Below are 24,361 nucleotides of genomic sequence, written 5' to 3'. Positions count from 1 at the left end.
ATTTCCGGTCTATAAATTAATATGGTGTCGCGGAGTTAGCAATGCATGTTAGGCATGGGAGAAAAAATTTTTAAGTTTCATACCTTCTAAATTAAACTCATTCATTGGGAAGAATGGCGAGTTTTAACTATTATTAAGTTTAGGGAAGTTAGATTATTCGGTCCCTAGTTATAAAGTCTAGATAAACTATGGTCCTCACTTTTAATTAAAAAAAATAAATTATAAAAATAAAATATTATTAAAATATATAATAAATAAAAAATACAAAAAATATTAAAATATATACTAAAACATAATTTTATTTATTAACACTAAAATATCATAAAATTAATATTATTTAATCATTAATATGATATCTATATAAAAATAAATGATATAAAAATTATAATAATAACACTTAAAAGATAAGACGTTATTGAATTATGAAGGTCATTATTTATATAACCTAAATTTTTGAGATATTAATAGTTAATAAATTTAGAAAAATATTTCAAAGTGAAAAAAAAAATCTATATTTTCTTGGGACAATTGCTAATTGCTTGTGATAGCATAACAAATTTTAACTATAAACTTATTTAATTTTATGCAACATTACAATTGAATTTTAAAATTTTTTAAAAAAAATTATGAACAAAACATTTGAATTTGCTAAGACTTTTTTTTTAAATATTGCAAAGTATTAAGAGCTTTATATTTTTGTAAATCACATCTGCATCAATTTTGTGGTTGACTAAACATTTGACTTCATAGATAACTTGGTTTGCATTGTATACAAGTTTTAAAATGTTGTCTTTATACGTATTTGCACAAATATTTTCAATTATTTACATAAATTTTTTTATGTTAAATGAGAGTTCTCCTATCTTTTCAAACAACGCTAGTTTATTCTCTTCTTTATCATTAAAGAATGATCATAGAATATATGATACCAATAATTAAATTAAATTAATATCTTGCATAGTTAAAAATAAATATAAATTCATTTATTTTAATTTTAATTTTTTGAAAAAAGTGCCTTTTAAAATTAATTTATAATTTATTTGTTTTAAAATATATATAAAATTTGTTTATAAATAATTAAATTTGAGATAAATACACCAAAAATATTAAAAATTAAAATTTATTAATTTAGAAGTAATTATATATAAATAATTCAAAAAAATTTATTTTAAAGTTTTTAAATTTTTTAGAAAATATTTTGAGATTTTTTAAATTTTTTAAAAATTATTTTATATGCTTTGTCCATATCACACATGTGCACAAGTTAATGTTTCACGTCAAAAATTATTGTTAGTAACTAACAAACGAAAGAGACTATATCATTTAATAAAAATAAATATTAAAAATTATTTTGTATATTTTAAAATTTAAAAGATTAAAATATTTAATTTTAAATTCTTACTGATTTGAATAATTATTCTATTATTTTTCACACACTTCTCTCTTTATCAAAATACAATGTATGGTTTAGATTGATTTTGGTTTAGTTGACAAATAAGGTTTGGCTTTGCATAAAACAGCATTTTCCCTAACCATATGGCAAATGGCAGGTTACCATGAAGCTATTATCATCACTTCTTATTAGACTAACATGTGTTAAAAATTATTTAACCAATCAATTATTTTTTTAGAAAAAAAAATCAAATTTTATCCAATTCTTTTAAAAGAGTCGGATAAACTTTGAATTTTTTTCTAAAAAAATAATTGATTGGTTAAATAATTTTTATAGATATTATAATTGATTAAATTTTCATTTATTGATGATAAAAATTGAGAGTTGCGGCTACACGTGACTTTTACATAAAAATATTTATTCCAAAAAATTGGAAGTGGAGAAAATATTCTCACTCCTAAATTTGTCATAAATTAATAAATAAAATTGTAGTTGTATTTTTTTCTCATACATTAAAATAAGCACACATATAGTTATTTATTATTAAATAAAATATAAAACTCACACATGTCATTTCATAATTGTATCTCACTTATAATTGAATATATACAAATATAAATTATATTCCTCTAAAAAAATAAATACTAAATTAATATTTAAAAGATTTTGATTCTGATAAAATAGTATAAAATAATCTTTAAAAATTTAAAATTTGACAAAATTACTTAACTATATAAAAAAGTGACGTCACAATAAACAAAAAATACTGATATAGCCATCAAAAATTCGATGATAACAGAAAATTTTAACAAAATTTTTAATTTTCTTATTTGTCATGGCAGAAGAGATGCTTCTTCTTCTTTGCCATAGCAAAAAAAAATGCAGCAACGAAACACTGTCATGACGAAGAAAACGCTATTTTCTTTTTTTTTTTTTTATCATGGTGGAAGGAGATGCACCAACGAGATTAAATTCTATATTATTGATCGCTAAATATCAAAACTTGATTGGAAAAAATTTGGACATCTATCCTTTTTTGTACTTAGCCTCCCACCTGCTTTTTAAAATGACATTATTTATTCATACCATAGCTTTCTTAGTTCTCTTCAACTTCCCCACATGCATGAGACTATATACATACAAAAAACGTAACACTTAAATATAAATCAGATTATCTACTTCATGTATTTCATATTGAGTTAGATTTTTAAGATGTATTTACTATTTATCAACACTTCAATATTATTGTTCTAAAGTGAAACAGAAAACACTTAGAGTAGACTAAAAAATCATCAATTTTAATTATATTTATTAAAAAAAATTATTCAAAACCACTATTTAGAGTAAGCTAAAATATTTTATATTTTATATATATGCAGTGTCGTGTGTTTTATAAGAATTTTAAATTTCACGTGTCTACGTGTTCTGTATCGTATTATGTCCTGTATTTATGTAAGTGTTTATGGATCAAAGTATAGAACACATTATTATTTATTAACCTCTCTTCTTAATTACATGAACACATAGAAATAATGATATATATTAAAATTTTTAGATAGAGAAACAAGACTTATATAGATATTCACTTTTTCTTTAGCATCATTTTTTTTCTTTTAAAAAGAAAAATCAAAATCTCAACACATCCTAAGTATGAAGAAAAACCAAACCAACAATAAACTGAACAAACATTTCTATCCGATAAAAGTGTTTATATTCTTCTAAAAAAAACTACTACTGTCCCACCACCCAACTTAATTAAAACCTAAAAACCTTCGGCTCTTTTTAATTCCTGACAAATAAGAAGTATTGGACATAACACCCAAAACACTTAAATGTTAAACATCAAATGGATTCATTTTTCTTTACTATACAATAAATGGAGCTTAATAATATGCCCCACCTAATTATGAAAATTACAAGATGTTTTGACTAATACATAAAACACATTATAAAATAATTCCTCTTAAGTGCATGAGCTGAGATAAAGTATGTACATAGGTGTTTTTTTTTTAATTCTTACAATATAGGTTCCACATTTTATTTAATGGCTAATGATAATAGAAAAAATAAATCGATTCAAGTCTATATAACTTTGAGTTAGACATTGCCAAAGGACTTGGATCAAGAGTAGCATAATTGAGCAATTCAGTGAATAACTCCAAATTAAATGCTTCATATTCATCTCATCCAAGGTTAACCCAAGCCTCTATACCATCTTTGAATTTGGTATCAACCAAAGTTATCATATTGGTAAAAACATAAGTACTCTTTAAACCAATAGTAGTATGATTATATTAGATATAATAAGTGTTTAATTATGAATATTATATGCAACAACAGATTTAGAAATTTTAATATAAAGGACCAAACTTTACATAAACTTTTTATTTATCTCTTTGTGTATTATATTTTTCGCTATATAAAAGCATTTTGACTCATGATATGAACTCATTGGATTCTTAAAAGAAAAAAAGGTTTATGAACATATAAAATTAGAAAAAAAAGTATTTTTTATAAGAAAAATATATTTAAAATACGCAATGTGATTATCATAACATAAATCATTATTAATCTCTTATATAACAATATAAATGTTAAATATATTAATATTTTAATATTATTATAAAATAAATGAATTTTTAAAAAATGGCTATAGAAATAAGTATATAGAAACTAATTTAAAAGATTATAAAAATTTAAATGTATAATATTAAATCAGTTAAGTGAAAATATTAGTGAATAAAACAATAATAATTTGAACCTAAAATAATTAATTAGTTGTGTAGGTACAAATCCTTGTAAGCTAAGCTATATGTTCATTGGTAAATCACGTTTATAAGTTTATGTGAAACACCATTAACTGCTTTCTGTAAACTAATTAATATGGTGTCGCGGAGTTAGCAATGCATGTTAGGCATGGGAAAAGAATTTTTAACTTTTATACTTATACTAAATTAAACTCATTCATTGGGAAGAACGACGAGTTTTAACTATTATTAAGTTTAAGGTAAGTTATTTGGTCCCCAATTATAAAGTCTAGATAAACTATGGTCCTCACTCTTAGTCAAAAATAAAAAAATTAGACAAATTAATTTATACTATTATTTAATAAAGTTATAAAAATTATTAAGCATTTGCTCAAATTAGTGATAAACAAATTTATGTGAACACTAATTTATCTAATAAAAAAATTAAAAAATTATTTGATAAATAATATTTATTGAAATAATTTACTTATTTAATCTAAATAATTTAGGTGCAACCATAAAACAAAAACGTGGCAGAAATTACCATGGGCAACACGGAGGAGATAGAGTCGGTGGAGTATTTATTTCTTCTATGTGAATTAACATGGCAGGTGTGGTGTAGTTGATTGAGGTCTTTTGGTGAAGTTTGGTCTATTCTTAGAACCATAAGGAACTGTTTGAGAGGTGGATTGGTAAGCATAAGCCGAAACAAGATCAGAAGAAGTGGTTGATGGGGTTCTTTGCAGTTATTTAAAACATTTGGGTGAAACGTAATGCTAGGATTTTCAATAATCAAAAAACAGGTGTTGAGTTCGTAATAAGGAAAACGATTCTGAGCTACAAAGAATGGATCGAGAGTGATCTTTTTGGTGGTTGAAGGCATTGCCGGAAGTTACAAGGATTTTATGTATTTTTATGTAGTACTTGTTGTTTAGTTCGTTTGCTCCACATTAGTGTGTTGAGCTTATTTTGGTTCCAAAATAATAATAATAATAATAATAATAATAATAATAATATTATTATTATTATTATTATTATTATTATTATTATTTTAGTAATATTTTTTATTAAAGTAAAATTTATATACAATTATTTTCATAAAAAGTTAATTGAGTTATGTTAAGTAACTAATGACTTTCTTAAACAACATGAACAACAGGCTCTAAAATTGGCCAAATTCAAATAAAATACACTACACTCTAAATTACTCACATAAATCTTAATATTAGAATAAGCATCCGCACACCTAGTGAATTAAATTTTTGATATATCTATTATTCACATTGTTTAATATTTTCATTGTCTATCTATACTTTTCTTAATTAAAATCATTATATAATAATTTAGTCAAACTTATCGTAAAAATAAATTTATCATTTTTAAGATTTTAAATCTAAAATTCCTTACCAAAAGTATAAAACCTTTACTATTTTACTATTTTCGTATGCCCTTTTATTATTATTTATATTTAATATATAAAAGGTAGATTAATGAATATACTAGTGTATGTTTATTAATATCTAGTGATTCATAGTGTAAGGACGATACCACAAAAATTCATCCAACTTCCCCTGTTGATGAAGAGATGCTCTGATAATTCAGCTTCATTATTCATTCGATGTATTCTCTTTTTGATTGTGTGGTGCTCCTAACTTTTTTTTTTTTTTTTGTCTAAAAATCAAATTAGAACACACCACAAGGCGCAAACAAACAAAAGAAAAATCAAAGAAGCCACTTTTACATATTTGTCCTTCCGGTAAAAATTTGATTGTATCTCTTTTACATATTTGTCCTTCCGGTAAAAATCAATTTTTATCTCCCTTTACATATTTGACTTTAAAATTTTTTTATTAGGTGTCATCTTACTATTGGTCAGTCAACTTTTAGCCACTTTTAGTCATCAGAATCCAAGCCACTATAGACATCACCTATATATATATATATATATGTCGTATCTTATGTCTTATAATAAGAATTTTAAATTTATATGTCTACGTATTTTATGTCGTGTCGTGTCCCGTGTCCATATCAGTATCTATATATCATGGTACAGAATACATTATTTATTGATTAACATCTCTTCTTATAAATTGCATGAACACATAGAAATAATGATGATATATATTAGAATTTTTAGACAGAAAAACAATACTTTTATATATTCACTTTTTTTTAGCATCAATTTTTTTCTTCTTTTAAAAAAATCAAAATCTCAACACATGCTAAGTATGAAGAAAAACCAAACCAATAATGAACTGAACAAACATTTCCATATGATAAAAGTTTTCATATCCTTCTGGGAAAAAAAAAAAAAAGACTACTACACTGTCCCACCATCCAACTTAATTAAAACCTAAAAACCTTCGGCTCTTTTTTTTTTCCGACAAATAAGAAGTACTAGACATAACACCCAAAACACTTAAAACACCAAATGGATTCATTTTTCTTTACTATTACAATAGATAGAGCTTAATAATATGCCCCCACCTTATTATGAAAATTACAAAATGTTTTGACTAATACATGAAACACATTATAATAATTATTTCTCTTAAGTGTGGTAGTCCTAGAATAGGTTCCACATTTTATTTAATGGCTAAAGATAACAAAGAAGAGAATGAATCGATTCAAGCCTATAACCTTGAGTTAGACATTGTCAAAGGACTTGGATCAAGAGTTGCATAATTGAGCAATTCAGTGAATAACTCCAAATGCTTCATTTTCATCTCATCCAAGGTAACCCAAGCCTCTATACCATCTTTGAATTTGGTATCAACCAAAAATATCATATTCAAAAACACATAAGTACTCTTTAAACCAATATTACTCACCCACATAGGTTTTCCCCATCCAAAATCAGCATCATAGTATCCAAAGTTACACCAACTACTAAAACTAAATGCTTCCAATTCCTCATCCTTTATTTTACTGTCAAGAATCCTAAGACCATTTTCCATAATTGAACTTCCCTCATCACTTTGCAATATTGCAACAAAATCTTTGTCAACTAATTCAATTGAGTTCTTCAATTTACTCACCAACTCATCCAAACTCAACTCATGTTCATCCATGTGATCTGCTAGTGTGAACCATAGAAAATTCCCTATAGAATTCTCAGGACGTAGAGATTTGTCCATTCTTCGGCGAAGATTCACCATATGAATAATCCCACAAGGCCTTTGAGTTTCAAATTGTAACTTCGATGCAGCCATGAAACACTTCCACAAAAATGCAGAAACTATCTGAACACGTGTAGGATGATTCTTCAATGGATTATCAGATGAAGATTTAGCTAGTATTTGAGCCTTGAGTGTGTTAATAGCTGAATTTGTGAACAAGAATCTTCTTGTGACCCATTTTTCTTCTCTAAACAAGGAACTCCAAATTTTCTTTGATAAGTCTCTGAAATGTAAAGTACTTGTAGGGAAGAGAGAACTTGTAGAAAAATTTGGTTCTGTCAAGAGTTTTAAATCGCGGTTGATGTTGGTTTTTTCTGTCCACATCTTCAAGAAAGTGTCCAATGAACCACCATCGATGATCTTATGAGAAATGCAAAATCCGATGGCAATTCCACCACAATCAAAGACATTGACTTGAATGTTAGTCACATGAGTTCCTATAAATGTTTCAAGGGAGAGTGGATTACTAATTGGAAGAAACTTGTGTAATGAATCCATATCAGGCTTTTCTAGAAACTCTAAAATAGGACAATTCACTTTTGCTACTACAAAATTAGCACCTTCATCATTGCAATCAATGGACAAATCATCTTTGATCTTGCCACTAAGAGGGTAGAATTGTGTTAGTGTTTCAGATAATGATTGTTTAAGCAATTCTAGTCTCTTGGAGAATTCAGAGAGATTGTGTGAAGAGTAGAATAGGATGACTATAGCATAAGGAATGGGAACAAGTTGATCTAAAAGGGAGTGTTTGAAGGTTCTTAGATGAGAGGGTGTGGGAGAAGAAGGCCTAATGTTTTCTCTAGAAATGATTTCAACTTTAACATCTTTCATTGTTTAGTTATGAAGAGATTGAGAAGAAAAATTATATTCTAGTTGTGTATTGTAATCTGGTTGGTGTGTTCTTATATATAGAGAAACTTAAAAGACCACATCATCATACATGAATATATTTTAAGAGAAAGTACAGAGAAATAACACTTTTTTTTGAACAACGTAAATAATAAATTAAAAAAAAAGTTAATTTTAATTTTAAAATTTAAATTTTGAATTAATTAAGTTTATTTATGTTTAGTAGCTCTGAGATGTAGTCTATTATTCATATTATTTACAATTTTTGTTGTTTATTTAACGAAATTGATATTTTAAAGCACACATGTCTTCTTTTTTTTTTTCTTTGGTATCTCTTAAAGATTTAGATTGGTGCTATAATTTAAGAACTAGCTAATTTATTATACTTATTTAAATAAACGAATAAATTGATTATTCAAGTATTTAATCAACTTAAGTTTGTTAGTATATGTATTATTTTATTAAAAATAATTTCATTCAAGTTAAGTAAGACTATTAAATTATTAAACAATATATATTTAGGTATGTTTTTATATATAGAACATTACAGTCTTTTACCTTTTAGAAAAACTTAAGACCACATGATCATACATGAATATATTTTAAAGCACACAATATGTTTTTTTTTTTTTTTTTTCAGATATCTTTTAGACATTTAGATTGATACTATAATCTAAGGACTAATTCGTTGTACTTGTTTAAGTGGACAAATAAATTGATTATTTAACCAAATCAAGTTGGTTAGTATATGTATCTTTTTATTAAAAATGAGAGTTTAGTTAATATGTATCTTAAAAGGCACGTAATAAATTTATTATTCATGAAAAATTTTAAATATTTTTATTTAATAAATATAAAATAAATACATTAAAAATTTAAATTTTTTTATATTTTCAACAAAAATTTTCTTAATTTATAAATTTAATATGTATAGCATAAAATAGATAAACTCTAAAAACAATTTTATTCGAGTTAGGTAAGATTATTAAATTATTAAAAGATATTTAGGAGATAATGAAAAATCAACACAAAATAGTTTAAATTTATATTATGTTTTAGTTATAGTTAGAATAATTGAGCAATAGTAGATATAATAAATATGTAATTATAAATATATATATATAAAATTATAGATATTAAAACATAGCTCTTCTTTCTTTTGAATTTTAACATGCTTTTTTCTAGAATTTGAACCTAAAATAATTAATTAGTTGTGTAGCTACAAATCCTTATAAGCTAAACTGTATGTTCATTGATAAATCACATTCATAAATGATAAATTTATGTTAAACACCTATAAATTCTCTCTGTGTACTGATATGGTGTACTGTTGCGGAGTTAGCAATGCATATTATATTAGACGTGGGAGAAAAATTTTTAAGTTTCATACCTACTAAATTAAACACATATTTATTGAGAAGGACGGCGAGCTTTAACTATTATTAAGTTTAAGCTAGATTACTCGGTCCCAAATTATAAAATTTAGATAAACTATGGTCCTCACTCTTAGTTAAAAGAATAGACATATTAATTTTTACTATTATTTAATAAATTATACAAATTATTAAACATTTTCTCAAATTAGAGATAAATAAATTTATGTGAACACTAATTTATCTAATAAAAAATTAAAAAAATTAAATAGCATTTCCTTTTACCATATGGCAAATGGCAGCAGGTTGCCATAAAATTATTATTATCATCGCATCTTATTATTATTTAGAAATCAAACTCGAAGGAATAGAATTTGGCAACTAACTGGTAGTGATGGTGAAGTGGCTACTTCAAATGCTGGTTACAGCTCACATGAACCGTAGGCTTCAAAAACCAATGATTATAGAGGAAGTGAAACATGCAACATTTAGTATTCATCCTCAAAGTGCTCCAGGAGATGATAGTATGACAGCAAAATTTTTTCAAAGCTTCTGGAACATACTTAGTGGTGATGTGTTTCGAGCAGTTAAGAGCTTCTTTTCAGGAAGCAGAATTTTGAAGGGTTTTAACCACACTCAAATCTGTCTTATTCCCAAGATTTCTGATGCTAAAGATATAAGTCAGGTAAGACCAATAAGCCTATCTTCAGTCTTTTACAAGATTATCTCTAAAGTATTTGTACATAGACTTCAGGGTATGATGAATAGACTAATTAGCCCTACGCAGAGTGCTTTTATTAAAGGCAGATTAATCTCTGATAATATCCTAATTGCTCACGAGTGTATGCATTACTTGAAGAATAAAAAAAAGGGGGACTCGAAAATAAAATGGCGCTAAAATTAGATATGAGTAAGGCATATGATAGGGTGGAATGACACTTTCTTTGGTTTATATTTGAGAAGTTTGGTTTTGACTCCCGGTGGATCATGTGAATTCGGGAATTAGTGACAACTGTTTCTTATTCTGTTATTGTGGAAGGACAACCTTATGGTTTCTTCAAACCAAATAGAGGTATTCCACACGGAGATCCTCTATCTCCCTATCTTTTTCTTTTCTGTGCAGAAGGTCTCTCCTTCTTGCTACACAAGGCAGAACAAAACAGACTAATTCAGGGTCTTCAGATACATAAGCGATGTCCCAAGGTCAACCACCTCCTCTTTGCTGATGATTTCATCTTATTCTGTAAGGCTAATCCTGAAGCATGTTCAAATATCCTACATTTATTGAATTCTTATGAAAGCATCAGTGACCAGAGGGTAAATCTTAATAAATCTGCTGTATTCTTTAGCCACAACACTCCCTCCACTACTCGTACACTACTGGCTAACTCTATGAATATTAATCATATTGGGGCTCAGGATAAATACATTGGTTTGCCCTCTACAGTCTCTAAAATCTAAATCGAAAAAGGCTTCTTTTAGTATGATCAAAGAAAATGTTCAGAAAAGAATCCAACGGTGGAAGCACAATCTTCTATCGTCAGGTGGTAGACACGTATTGCTTAAGGTAGTGGGAGAAGCTATTCCTATTTATACATTGTCTTGCTTCAAGTCGCCTGATGGTTTAATTTCGGAAATTCACTCTCTATTTTCTTAGTTCTGGTGGGGACAAAAGGGTTCTGAAAGGCGGATGGCTTGGATTAGCTGGGACACTATGACTCGTCCACAAAAAGAAGGAGGCATTGGATTTAAAGATCTCAGAATCCAAAATCTGGCGCTTTTAGGCAAATAGTTTTGGCGACTCGTAACACAACCTTCTTCCTTATTATCCAAAATCCTAAGAGGTAAATACTTTAGCAATGGTATGCTATAACAGCAGAAATTAAAGTCTTATCTTTTTGGGGATGGAGGAGCATACTGGAAGGCCGAAAGATTGTTGAAAAATGTCTTAATTGGGCTGTGGATACTGGAGAGAATATCCGAACCTTTGAGGATTCTTGGCTGCCTCCTCCGTATCCTTTAATGATTTCTGACATGCCAAATAGACAGGTTATTTCTGAGTTAGTTCCAAGAGTTAAAGATCTAATTACTGAAGATAGGAATTGGAATCAGAATCTCATTCAAGAATTATTTTCCCAAGACGTTGCAAACAGGATTTTGTCAGTTAAAATTTAGGAGAGTAGGGACAAATTGCAATGGGATTTGAACAAATCCAAACAATATGATACAGCTTCAGGTTATAGAATTGGCTATTTATTTTACCATCTGCCTCTGGAGCTTTGCCCTAATTATATGCAGCAGAAAAAACCGTGAATTGATCTATGGAAGTTGAACTTGCCTCACAAAATTAAGCTATTTATCTAGAAAGCTCTCTATGGCCGGCTTTTGGTGGTTGCTCAGATTCATCACCGCATCCCATCTATATCACCAATATGCCTCTGCTGTCATGAAGCAACCGAAACAGTCACTCATTATTTGATCGTTTGCTCTAGAATTAAAGATGTATGGTCTCAGAGTTATCTTCGTGACTGTCTTCCCCCTCAGAGTCCTAACGACTTTTGGATATGGTGGACTGCATCAACAGAGATGCTTAACCCGTTGAAAAATGCTGACCGTAATCCTCAATTGCTTGCCATCATTTGCTGGAACTGTTGGAAAGCTTGCAACCAGTTAATTTTTGAAGGTTCTACTTCAATGCCGTCTGCCATTCTAGCAAGCTCTGTCAAGTTGCTCCGTGAAATCCAAAGAACTCCCAGTTTAGGTCGTCATCTCCATGAGGCAAGCTCTTAGTTGCATTCAATTTGATTTGTCATTCTTTCTTCTTTAAGATTTTTCTTCATTTTTCGACCACGCACCGTTGGATGAATATCTTCAGTGTAGTATTTTTGGGAAATCCTCACCTTTCATTATGCTATCCTGCTTTTGGACATCTTTATATTTTATTTTTCAATAATTAATGAAATATAACCTACTATCTTTTTTGGAAAAAAAAAATGACACGTGCTTAGTGCATCACTAAAAGAGTTGGATAAACTTTGGATTTTTTTTAAAAAAAAAATTGATTGATTGATTAAACATTTTTTTATAGATATTATAATTGAGTAAATTTTCATTTATTGATGTTTGATGATAAAAATTGAGAGCTACGGGCCATGGCTTGATGCATGTGGCTACAAGTGATTTTTACATGAAAATATTTCTATGAAAATATATCACTTAATTAAAAATTGATGGAAAAAACTTAGACACCTATGTTTTTCGTACTTAAGTAGTGGTAATTATAGTGTAATTTTGTAGCTGCTCGTTAATATAAGTTCATTTGCATGAAACATGTACATATCAATATACATATTATATTTCATTTCCTTTGTCTCGGAATTCTGATACCATGGGAATTACAAGCTCTTTTGACTAATATATGTAGGACATACATGTTATTAACCTTTCTTCTTAATTGCATGAACACAAACTTCTTATATTCATTTTTTCTTTAACATCAATTTAAGAGAAAGAAAAATTCAAAATCTCAACATCCAAAATGCAAAGAACTTACAAACCAAACCAAAAACACTGCTTAATAAAATGCATCAAATTGGTTCATTTTTCTTTACTATATAACAGATGGAGTTTAATAATCATTACTCCTAAAACATGAAACACACTATAATAATTTTTCCTTAGTACATAGATGTTTTTATTACTTAGTCAATTCATTCTCTTCCATTATGAATAAGATGTGGCTAATGATAAAGAAGATAATGAATAGATTCATGCCTATAACTTTGAGTTAGACACTGCCAAAGGACTTGGATCAAGAGTTGCATAAGCGAGTAATTCAGTGCTTGACACCAAATACTTCATTTTGTCCTCATCCAAGGTAACCCAAGCCTCTATACCATCTTTGAATTTGGTATCAACCAAGATTACCTTATCAGCTAACACTGAATTACCTTGTATACCAACACTACTCACCCACATAGGTTTTCCCCATCCAAAATCAGCATCATATAATCCAAAGTTACACCAACTATTAATACTTAATCCTTCCAATGCCTCATCACCCTTATTATTATTAGCCCATGTTTCACCACTTAATTTCCTAAGAGCATTTTCTATGATTGAACTCCATTCTTCCTCACTTTGCAAACTTGCAACAAAATCCTTATCAATTTCTTCCATTGACTTCTTCACTTTACTCACCAACTCATTCAAATTCAACTCATGCTCACTCTTGTGTTCTGAAATTGTCAACCACAGAAAATTTCCTATAGAATTCTTAGGATGTAGAGACTCTGCCATTCTTCGGCGAAGATTCATTGTATTCAGCAGAATAGAAGGCCTCTGAGTTCCAAATTGATCCTTTGATGCAGCCATGAAATACTTCCAGAACAATGCAGAAATTATCTGAACACGTGTAGGAGTATTGGGATGATTCTTCAATGGATCGGATGAAGATTTTGCCACTATTTGGGTCTTGAGGGTGGCAATAGCTGAATCTTTGAATAGAAATCTCCTTGTGACCCATTTTCCTTTCCTAAAAATGGAACCCAATATTTTCCTTGACAAGTCTCTGAAATGTAAAGTACTTGGAGGGAACAACGAACTTGTAGCAAAGTTTGGTTTTGTCAACAGTTCTGAATTGTGGTTGCAGCCGGTTCTTTCTGTCCACACCTTCAGAAAAGTGTCAAGTGAATCACCATCAATGATCTTATGAGAAATGCAAAATCCAATTGCAATTCCACCACAATCAAAGACATTAACTTGAATGTTAGTCACATGATCTCCTATCATTGTTTCTTCGAAGTATGGAGTAGTTCGAAGAAACTTGTTCAGGGTATTCAAATCAGGCTTCTCTAGAAACTTTGAAATAGGGCAATTCACTTTGGCTACTACAAAGTTAGCACCTTCATCATTGCAATCAATGGACAACTCATCTTTGATCTTTCCAGCAAGAGGGTAGAATTGTGTTAGTGTTTCAGATAATGATTGTTTAAGCAACTCTAATCTCTTAGGAAACTCAGAGAGATTTTGTGAGGTGTAGAATAGGATGATAATTGCATGAGGAAAAGGAACAAGTTGATCTAAATAAGAGTGTTTGAAGATTTTTAGGTGAGAGGGTGTGGGAGAAGAAGGTTTAATGTTTTCTCTAGAAATGATTTCAACTTTAACTTCTTCCATTGTTTAGCTATAATAATCAGCTCTATATAGCTTATGAAGAGATTGAGAAGGAAAGCTATATTGTAGTTGTGCATTTTAATCTGGTTGATATGTCTCTGTATATATAGCATTAGAACCCTTTACTTTCTAGAGAAACTTATGATCACGTGATCATATATGAATATACTTTAAGAAAGTTATCAGGTGTCCTCAAAAATACTGTATTTAAGTTGTTTTAACCGTTTATTTGAATTAATATATATTATATATATTTTTTATAATTCAGATCAACAGTTAAAATAACTGAAAGTTTGAAACACCGGTATTCTCAATATACCTGATAACCTTCCTATACTTTAAAGTATATATGTCCTCTTTTTTTTATCAAGTGTGTTTTTATATCCACGCTGTAAGGATTAATTCATCATACTTACTTTAAATATGATGAATAAACTAGTCACCAAAAAAAAAAATAAGATGAATAAATTGATCACTCAATTAATTTAAATTAGTTAGTATATGTGTCTTTTATTAAAAAAAAAATATTACTCAAATTAGATAAGATTATTAATTTACTCAAAAATATTTAGGAGACAACAAAAAAATCAGCACAAAATAATTTAAATTTACCTGCTTATTTTGCATTTCCTAGTTATTACTAGAATAAACAGAATAATATTCGATATAAATTTTATTTATATATTAAAATCAGTTACTATGTGTGTAAATATATATGTATATTATTTAATTTATGTTTAATGTGTATTTTATATTTCAATATATATTTTATACTAACATTATTGTATTAGATATAATAAGTGTGTAATTATGAATATTATATGCGAGGACAAATTTAAAAATTTTAGTATAGAAGGCCAAATTTTACATAAATTTTTTATTTATCTTTTTTTTGTGTTATATTTTTCGTATATAAAGCAATTGACGCATGATATGAAGCCATTGAATTAAAAAAAAAAGTTTATGAATATATAAAATTAAAAAAATATATATTTAAAAAAACATCTAAAGTACATAATATAATTATTATTAATTTTTTATATAATAATATGAATGTTAATATTTAAATATTATTATAAATAAATGAAAAAAAAATTTAAAAACGGCTATAGAAATAAGCATTAGAAATTAATTAAAAAAAAGTATAAACACTTAAATGTATAATATTAAAGTGGTTAAGTAAAAATATTAATAAATAAAATAATTTAAATTTAAATTTATCGCATACTAAAAAATAATCACATATAAAACAACTAAAATATGTAAGATTTTTTATTTCTTTAAGCATATATAAAGATATAATTGCTGAAAAAAAATTGGACGATGCCACTGCTACTTGTCATCACCTTTATATTTGTTCCCTGATTATACGTATAAAATTATGTAGGGGTGAGCACGGATAGCGGGTATTCGATTACCCGTCCGAACTCAAACTAAATTAATTAAATTGGTTTTGAAACCAATGGATAATCGGGTCTAATTCGAACCAAACTGATGGTTTTTGTTAGTGATTGATTCGGGTATCGGTTTTGGGGGTACGGAACCCGAACCAACCCGCGAACCCGATCATATATTAATTAAATAAAAAAATAATATATATATATATATATATATATATGACTTTTTCATTAGACAATGATTATTCATTATTAATATGTTTGGATTTTAATAAGTTTAGTTTTTAATGTATTTGGTGTTTAACATGTTTGGATTATTTTTATTGATGTTACATGTTTATTATACTTGTTAAATTTTTAAGATAAAAAATTTTATTTTTTTTTATGAATTTCAAAGTCATCGGGTATCCAATTACCCGAATTGAACCAATCTGTTCTTAATCGGTTCGGTTTGGTTCGAGTACTATACAAAAAAATACAAATCCAAACTAAACCGAACCAATTATATTTTGATCGATTCGATTTTAATTTTATTATAAACCCGAATCAAACTGACCCGTACTCACCCCTAAAATTATGAATACTAAGGTAAATAAGATAACTTTATATTGTTATCTTTTTAACATTAGCATAGCTTGCGAGTAAAATATTTTCTTTCGAATTTTAACATGTCAGCATCTAGAATTTGAACCTAAAATAATTAATTAGTTGTGTAGGTACAAACCCTTGTAAGCTAAGCTATATGTTCATTGGTAGATCACATTTATAAATTTATGTGAAACACCATTAACTCCTTTCTGTGAATTAATACGGTGTCGCGGAGTTAGCAATGCATGTTAGGCATGGGAGAATAATTTTTAAGTTTCATACCTACTAAATTAAACTCATTCATTGGGAAGAACGGCGAGTTTTAACTATTATTAAGTTTAAGCTAGATTATTCGGTCCCTAGTTATAAAGTCTAGATAAACTATGGTCCTCACTCTTAGTGGAAAATAAAAAAAATAAAATATTATTAAAAAATATATAATAAATAAAAAATACAAAAATATTAAAATATATACTAAAAAATAATTTTATTTATTAATACTAAAATATCATAAAAAATAATATTATTTAATCATTAACATATGATATTTATACGAAAAATTATGTAAATAATAATAACAACTAAATCTAAGAGATTATTTAACTATGAAGTTCATTATTTATATAAGTTAAATTGTTGAGGCATTGACACTACATAAACTTAAAAAAATATTCTCAAGTGAAAAAAATCTATTATTTTGACATAATTGCTAATTATAATAGAACAACTGCAAGTCTATTTTGTACAATATTAACTGAATTTCAAAACTTTCTAAAAAAACATGAACAAAATATTTGAATTTGCTAAGACATTTCTTCTTCAAATAAATGTTGCAAAGTATTAAGAATTTTATATTTTTGTAAATCACAGCTACATTAATCTTGTGGTTGACCAAAACATTACACTTTATCAATGACTTGGTTCGCATTTCATACAAGTTCTAAAATGTTGTTTTCATATGTATTTGCACAAATATTTTCAATTGTTTACGTGAAAAAATTTATATTAAATAGGAGTTATCCTATCTTTTCAAACAACACTAACGCATTCTCTTCTTTATCATTAAAGAATGATCATAGAATATAGTATCTATAAATTAAATTAAATTAATAATTAATATCTTGCATGATCAAAAATAAATATAAATTCATTTATTTTAATTTTTTTTTAAATATAAAAAAGGTTGTATATAAATAATTAAATTTGAGATAAATAAGCCGAAAATGTTAGAAATTAAAATTTGTTAATTTAGAACTATTATATATAAATAATTTAAAAGGGTTATTTTGAAATTTTTAACTTTTTTTAGAGCTGTCTTGAGATATTTTAAATTTTTTGTAGACTATTTTTTACTTTATTCTAGAGACGGCTTGTTCCATATGGCATATATAGCACTTAACAGTCACGTGTATAAATTAATATTCCAAGTCCGAAATTATTATTATTAACTAATAAAGAAAATTGTATTGTTTAACAAAAATAAACGTTAAAAATTATTTTATGTATTTTAAAATTTAAAAAATTAAAATATCTAATTTTAAAAATTTGAGAGACTGATTCAAATAATTACTCTATTATTTTTCACACATTTCTCAATACAATGTATGGTTTAGATTGATTTTGGTTTAGTTGACAAATAAGCTTTGGCTTTGCATAAAATAGCATTTTCCCTAACCATATGGCAAATGGCAGGTTAATTACCATGAAGCTATTATCATCACTTCTTAGACTAACATATGTTTAGGGCATCACTAAAAGAGTTGGATAAACTTTGATTTTTTTTTTAAAAAAAAAATCATTGATTGGTTAAAGCACACATATTATTTTTTTTTTCCAGATATCTCTTAGACATTTAGATTGGTACTATAATCTAAGGACTAATTTGTTGTACTTCTTGTTTAAGTAGAAGAATAAATTGATCATTTAATTAATTCAAGTTGGTTAGTATATGTGTCTTTTTATTAAAAATGAGGGTTTAATTAATACTAGAGTGAGACCCGCACAATGCGCGGAGAGGTAGATTATTTATACTATATAGTATATTTTAATAAATGTTATATTAAAAATATTTTAGAGAACATATTATAAATAGATTTTGAATTTATTTATTTTTAAAAAAGACATAGGTTATTTATATTAGAGTTATACAAAACTGCATTTTTTTTTCATTTTTCGATTTGCATTAATGGCTACACTTTGTCTTTTCTTGCGATTTTTTTGTTTGTAAATAATGAAAAAAATAAATGAATGAGAATGAAAAACATATAAAAATGTTATATTAAATTTAAGAAATTTTTGACAATTAGTATAAGAGATTAAGAAATGAAGAGTAGTAAGAGTCTTAATATGTATAAGTTGTAGAATTTGAATATTTGTAATTGAAATTTTTTATAATTATTATTATTATGACACTTTTAATGTATGTTTATTGCATTTAATTAGTACTTGATGTTTCAATTGAATAATAATAAATAAGAGTTTTTTGTTTTAATTTTTTTAAAACATTTTACTAAACAGTGATCGATTGATTTTCATCTAGCAATTTTGGGTATTAACTCTTCCGGTCTGTCATTACCACTGCAAATTCTTCTACAACAAAGAGAATAAGACATGATCAAAGAATGATAATCCATTCTAAGTAAATTGTGGAAGCAATACTGCACCTGTGGAATAACAATTTGAGAAAGAGGAACACGTAAATGTAAATTGTGGAAGAAGTACTTTGTGGAAGCAATACTCCACATGTGGAATAACAATTTGAAAAAGAGGAACACGTAAATGTAAATTGTGGAAGAAGTACTCCACATGTAAAATAACAATTTATAATTTGATGATGAAATATTGCAATCGACAGTATATAGGGAGCAATAATTTTAAATGCACATTAATTTTGGTTGTGAGTGTTGGACAGAACCGTTTACAAAAGAGGAATACATAAACTTGTGCTACTTGCAATGAGTTCACAATTAAAATGTTATTATTTATAACAAATAAATGAGGCTATTGAAAATGATATTGAACAATGAGAAGAGTAAACGGCAAAGTTGAAAATCTTTAAGAAGATACCTGAGACAAATTTTCTACCTTGGCGTTGGTCTGAGACCCAGAATCGAGCTCTGGAGAACCGTTTACAAAATAGGAATACATAAATTTGTGCTACTTGCAATGAGTTCACAATTAAAATGTTATTATTTATAACAAATAAATAGGGCTAATGAAAATGATATTGAACAATGAGAAGAGTAAACGGCAAAGTTGAAAATCTTTAAGAAGATACCTGAGACAAAATTCCTACGTTGGCGGCGCCAAATGGTGACGTTGGTCTGAGCCCAGAATCGAGCTCTGGCAGGGAAACCGCAAGAGGAGGAATGGAGTTTGCCCTGGTTTCTGCAATTAATGCAATGCGGCTCCGCCAGAGATGGACATCGCGATGTACAATTTGTTTTGAGGAAAAAACAATGACTCATGGAGGGAGAAAATAGGATGGGATCGGAAGAGGATGGAGGAAATAGGATCTTAGTATGGAGATGTGTTAAGAGGGTGAGGGTTTGAGAAAGGTAATAAGCTCTTTGGTTTTGAGAGCTTTTTGTTGGGGTAAATGTTAATTTGTGTTTATGTTGTTTTAGAAATAAGGATTGATTTGGAAAAAATTAATTTGTTGATTTTTATTGTGTTTTTTAGTTGTTTTTTGTGTTTTTTTATGTGAAAATAAAAGTTGATTTGGCAAGATTTGAGTGGTGGATTCTAAAATTTTGTCAAGTAAGCGTTGGTGCTAACATGGCGTTAGTAGAAGAAGAGAAATAACTTAAAAACAATGTGGATAAACCTATGTACCTACTTTTATATATTAAGAATAGATGTGTCCTAAAATTATATGATAAATTTATTATTAATAAAAGATTTTAAATATTTTTATTTAATGAATACAAAATAAATACATTAAAAATTTAAATTTTTTATATTTTTAACAAAAAAAATTTTAATTTATAAATTTAATATGTATCCTTAAGACATAAAATAGATAAACCCTAAAAATAATTTTGTTTAAATTAGGTAAGACTATTAAATTATTAAATAATATTTAGGAGATAATAAAAAATCAACACGAAATAATTTAAACTTACATTAGTTTTTAGTTATAGTTAGAATAATTGAGCAATAGTAGATATAATAAATATATAATTATAATAAATGTTATATATTTTAAATTATAGATATTAAAACATAGGTCATTATTAAATTCTTTCTTTTAAATTTTAACATGTTTGTTTCTAGAATTTGAACCTAAAATAATTAATTAGTGTAGCTACAAATCCTTATAAGCTAAACTGTATGTTCACTGATAAATTAAATCACGTTCATAAATTTATGTTAAACACCTATAAATTCGTTCTGTGTACTGATATGGTGTTGCGGAGTTAGCAATGCATATCAGACTTGGGAGAAAAAATTTTAAGTTTCATACCTATTAAATTAGGAAAATTATATGGAATCAAGAGCTTATAGCTAAAAACTAAACAAAACCACATTAATTTATATTAATTATTAATTTTAAATTTTTTAAATTTAAAATTTAAAAAATTTAAAATTAATTAAGTAAACCTAATTAAAACCTATAAAAACCTTCCTCTTTTCTCTCACATTAATCTACCTACCTCCAACAATCACATACACAGATCTCTCTCTCACCAATGCTGCTGGAAGCGCCGGCGACTTCCATGCTTTCCGCGACGCTCTCAACAAGTGCATCCAAGACAACTGTTTCAACACGAAGTCCACCTCCCGTTTGTTATTCTTGTTTTTTTTTTTTGATTAATTTTCAATCTCTTTTTCATTTTTTTTTTTTTTTGCTTTTCCAAGGGAAATAGCAGTATTGCATCAGAAAATAGAAGCCTATTATTTCATACAAGATCATAAAACTAGCTTTTATTATTATTAAGAGGCAGCAACTGCCCCTGTGGTATGAAAGAAGTAGTCTTGTACTTTGTTTGAGTAGCCAGATTGTGTTTGCTCTTTGTTTCTCAAAGCTTTCATGGAAGAAGAAATGTTCCTTTTCTTCTCTTTCGCTTCATCTCAATTACAAAAATATAAAAAAAATATTCATTTAATATGAAAAAAATATCCTAATAATTAATAAAAGAAATATTCAGTTATATTTTAGCAAAAATAATTAAATATCTATAAAATATAAAAAAAATTATGAAATTTTTAAAAAAATAGAGACATTCACATTTGTAATACAAAAAAAATTCGAAAAATATATAAAAGAACATCCATTTAATATAAAAAAGAAACATTCTGATACTTAGCAGAAGAAACACCCATATATATTAACTCGTAAAAATTTTGAATTCATCTAAAAGTAACTGATTTTTGACTAATACCCTTTTGATTCCTAGGATTGCTCACTAAATTAAACACACATATTTATTGAGAAGGACGGCGAGCTTTAACTATTATTAAGTTTAAGCTAGGTTACTCGGTCCCAAATTATAAAATATTAAAATTTAGATAAACTATGGTCCTCACTCTTAGTTATATAAATTATAAAAAAATTTTACTATTATTTAATAAAATTATAAAAATTATTAAGCATTTTCTCAAATTAGAGATAAATAAATTTATGTGAACACTAATTTATCTAATAAAAAATTAAAAAATTTAAATAGCATTTCCTTTTACCATATGGCAAATGGCAGGTTGCCATCAGTGGCGGATTTTTTTAAAAAAAATTAGAGGGCTATATATATATATATATATATATATATATATATATATATATATATATATATATATATATATATATATATATAAAAGGGTATTTATATTCAAATTAAATGTATTAATTTTTTTTTAAATAATTATAAATTTATAATTATAGAAATAAATTATTAAAAAATTATAATTAACATAATAGTATCTAAAACTATACTAAATATATAATTTTTTTGTCCAAATCAATTTTTTTTTTAAAATATTAAAGATCAATAAAAAAATATAAAATGACAAACTTAAAATATAATAAGACTTTTTTTATTTGATATTATAATACCAATTATTATATTGTGCAACATATTAAAGATAGTAGTGATATAAAAAAAATTAAAATATTAGACCTATTTTAATAAATACTTATATATATAGTTTATCTATTTTATAATTTAGTTAAAAAATAATTTTGTTTTATAAAATATTAAAATTAATAAAATAGTATGAAATTATTTATTTGTGTTATTTATTATTTGATAATTGAATTTTATTTAATTCATTATACTTTAAAATAATAAGATTATTTTTTTATTATAAACATAAAAAATAAAAATAAAAATAAAAATTTATTGACCTTAAAAGTAAAAAGAAAAGAATATATATATATATATATATAAACACACAAAAAAGAGAATGTGCTTGTAATAAGTTTTGAACTCAAGATCAAGAACTTGTGAAAAACTTACAACAAAAATAATAACTAATTAAACAACTTGTACCAAACAAAATATATAATCAAAGTTTTAGTTTTATAAAATATTTGGGAGGGGTCATAGTCCCATTGTCTTAATGAAGTTTCGCCACTAGTTGCCATAAAATTATTATCATCATCACAGCTTAGAATGACACGTGCTTAGTGCATCACTAAAAGAGTTGGATAAACTTTGGATTTTTTTTTTTTAAATGATTGACTGATTAAACATTTTTAATAGATATTATAGTTGATTAAATTTTCATTTATTGATGATAAAAATTGAGAGCTACGGGCCGGCCGGGAGCATGGCTTGATGGCTACAAGTGACTTTTACATGAAAACATTTCTAGAAAATTGGAAGTAGAAAAAATATTCTCACTCTTAAATTAGTCATAAATTAATAGATAAAATTGTATTTATATTTTTTTTGTACATTAAAATCAACACATAGTTGTTCATTATTAAATAAAATATAAAACTCACACACATGTCATTTAATTTCATCAGTTTGGTATGATGAGTGGATTCTTTTTTATAAGCTTTGCAACCTTGTTTCTTATGTACATATTTTTGAATCAGATTTCATGGTGACTGACTTGTGAAAAGGGGTATCTTGGGAGGTTGATAGTCTTACCACACTTATTCCGCATGAGATAAAGCAGTTTATTTGTGGTCTAAGATATCTTAGTTCGACTGAGTTGGAGCCACAGTGGGAGTGGTGGCCTGCAGCAACAAAAAAGTATAGTACAAGGGAGGGTTTTATAGATGGTTATTAAAGAAAACATTAAATTGAAATGCCAATAGTAATTGGAACTGGTTGTGGAATACAAACAGTCCGGAGAAGTTCAAATTTACTATGTGATTTGGCTTACATGATGCTCTACCAACTGAGACCTTTCGATTCAAGCGGCACTTAACTTCTTCAGATATGTGTAAGAGATGTAACAAGGCGCATGAGACTATGGAGCATTGCCTTAGAGACTGTGAACGATCAAATGTAATTCGGCATATGTTGGATCCTAGTATCCTGGACTCGACGGCTGGTACTGTTCTTGAAGAGTGATTTCGGAAGGCCTTGGCTAACAATGAGGTGTCCTTTGGTGCAGGACTTTGGTGGGTATGGAGACATAGGTGCAATGACATATTCAATACTGACAACCCTTGGACAGACCACAAGGTTGTTGCCTTACCCAG

General features: G+C 27.0%; 2 protein-coding genes across 2 annotated transcripts; both read right to left on the bottom strand.

The window, feature by feature from the left end:
• Positions 1-6,284: 6,284 nt before the first annotated feature.
• On the bottom strand, positions 6,285-8,179 carry LOC112729095 (epi-neemfruitin B 7-O-acetyltransferse L7AT-like). Its single transcript, XM_025779457.2, has one exon. It carries the CDS (start codon positions 8,151-8,153, stop codon positions 6,774-6,776), a length of 1,380 nt encoding a protein of 459 aa, XP_025635242.1. The 5' UTR covers positions 8,154-8,179; the 3' UTR covers positions 6,285-6,773.
• A 4,943-nt stretch (positions 8,180-13,122) lies between these two features.
• LOC112729094 (epi-neemfruitin B 7-O-acetyltransferse L7AT-like) lies at positions 13,123-14,774 on the bottom strand. Its single transcript, XM_025779456.2, has one exon. The coding sequence runs from the start codon at positions 14,720-14,722 to the stop codon at positions 13,319-13,321; it is 1,404 nt and encodes a 467-aa protein (XP_025635241.1). The 5' UTR covers positions 14,723-14,774; the 3' UTR covers positions 13,123-13,318.
• Positions 14,775-24,361: the final 9,587 nt, after the last annotated feature.

Source organism: Arachis hypogaea, chromosome 12, assembly GCF_003086295.3.
Source record: "Arachis hypogaea cultivar Tifrunner chromosome 12, arahy.Tifrunner.gnm2.J5K5, whole genome shotgun sequence".
NCBI classification, from domain to species: domain Eukaryota; kingdom Viridiplantae; phylum Streptophyta; class Magnoliopsida; order Fabales; family Fabaceae; genus Arachis; species Arachis hypogaea.
Note: the sequence above shows the minus strand (reverse complement) of the source record. Positions and strands in the feature narration are given on the sequence as shown.

What these genes read in the sequence shown, in the direction of transcription:
- LOC112729095 (XM_025779457.2), bottom strand. Translation starts at nt 8,153, where the DNA reads ATGAAAGATGTTAAAGTTGAAATCATTTCTAGAGAAAACATTAGGCCT.
- LOC112729094 (XM_025779456.2), bottom strand. Translation starts at nt 14,722, where the DNA reads ATGGAAGAAGTTAAAGTTGAAATCATTTCTAGAGAAAACATTAAACCT.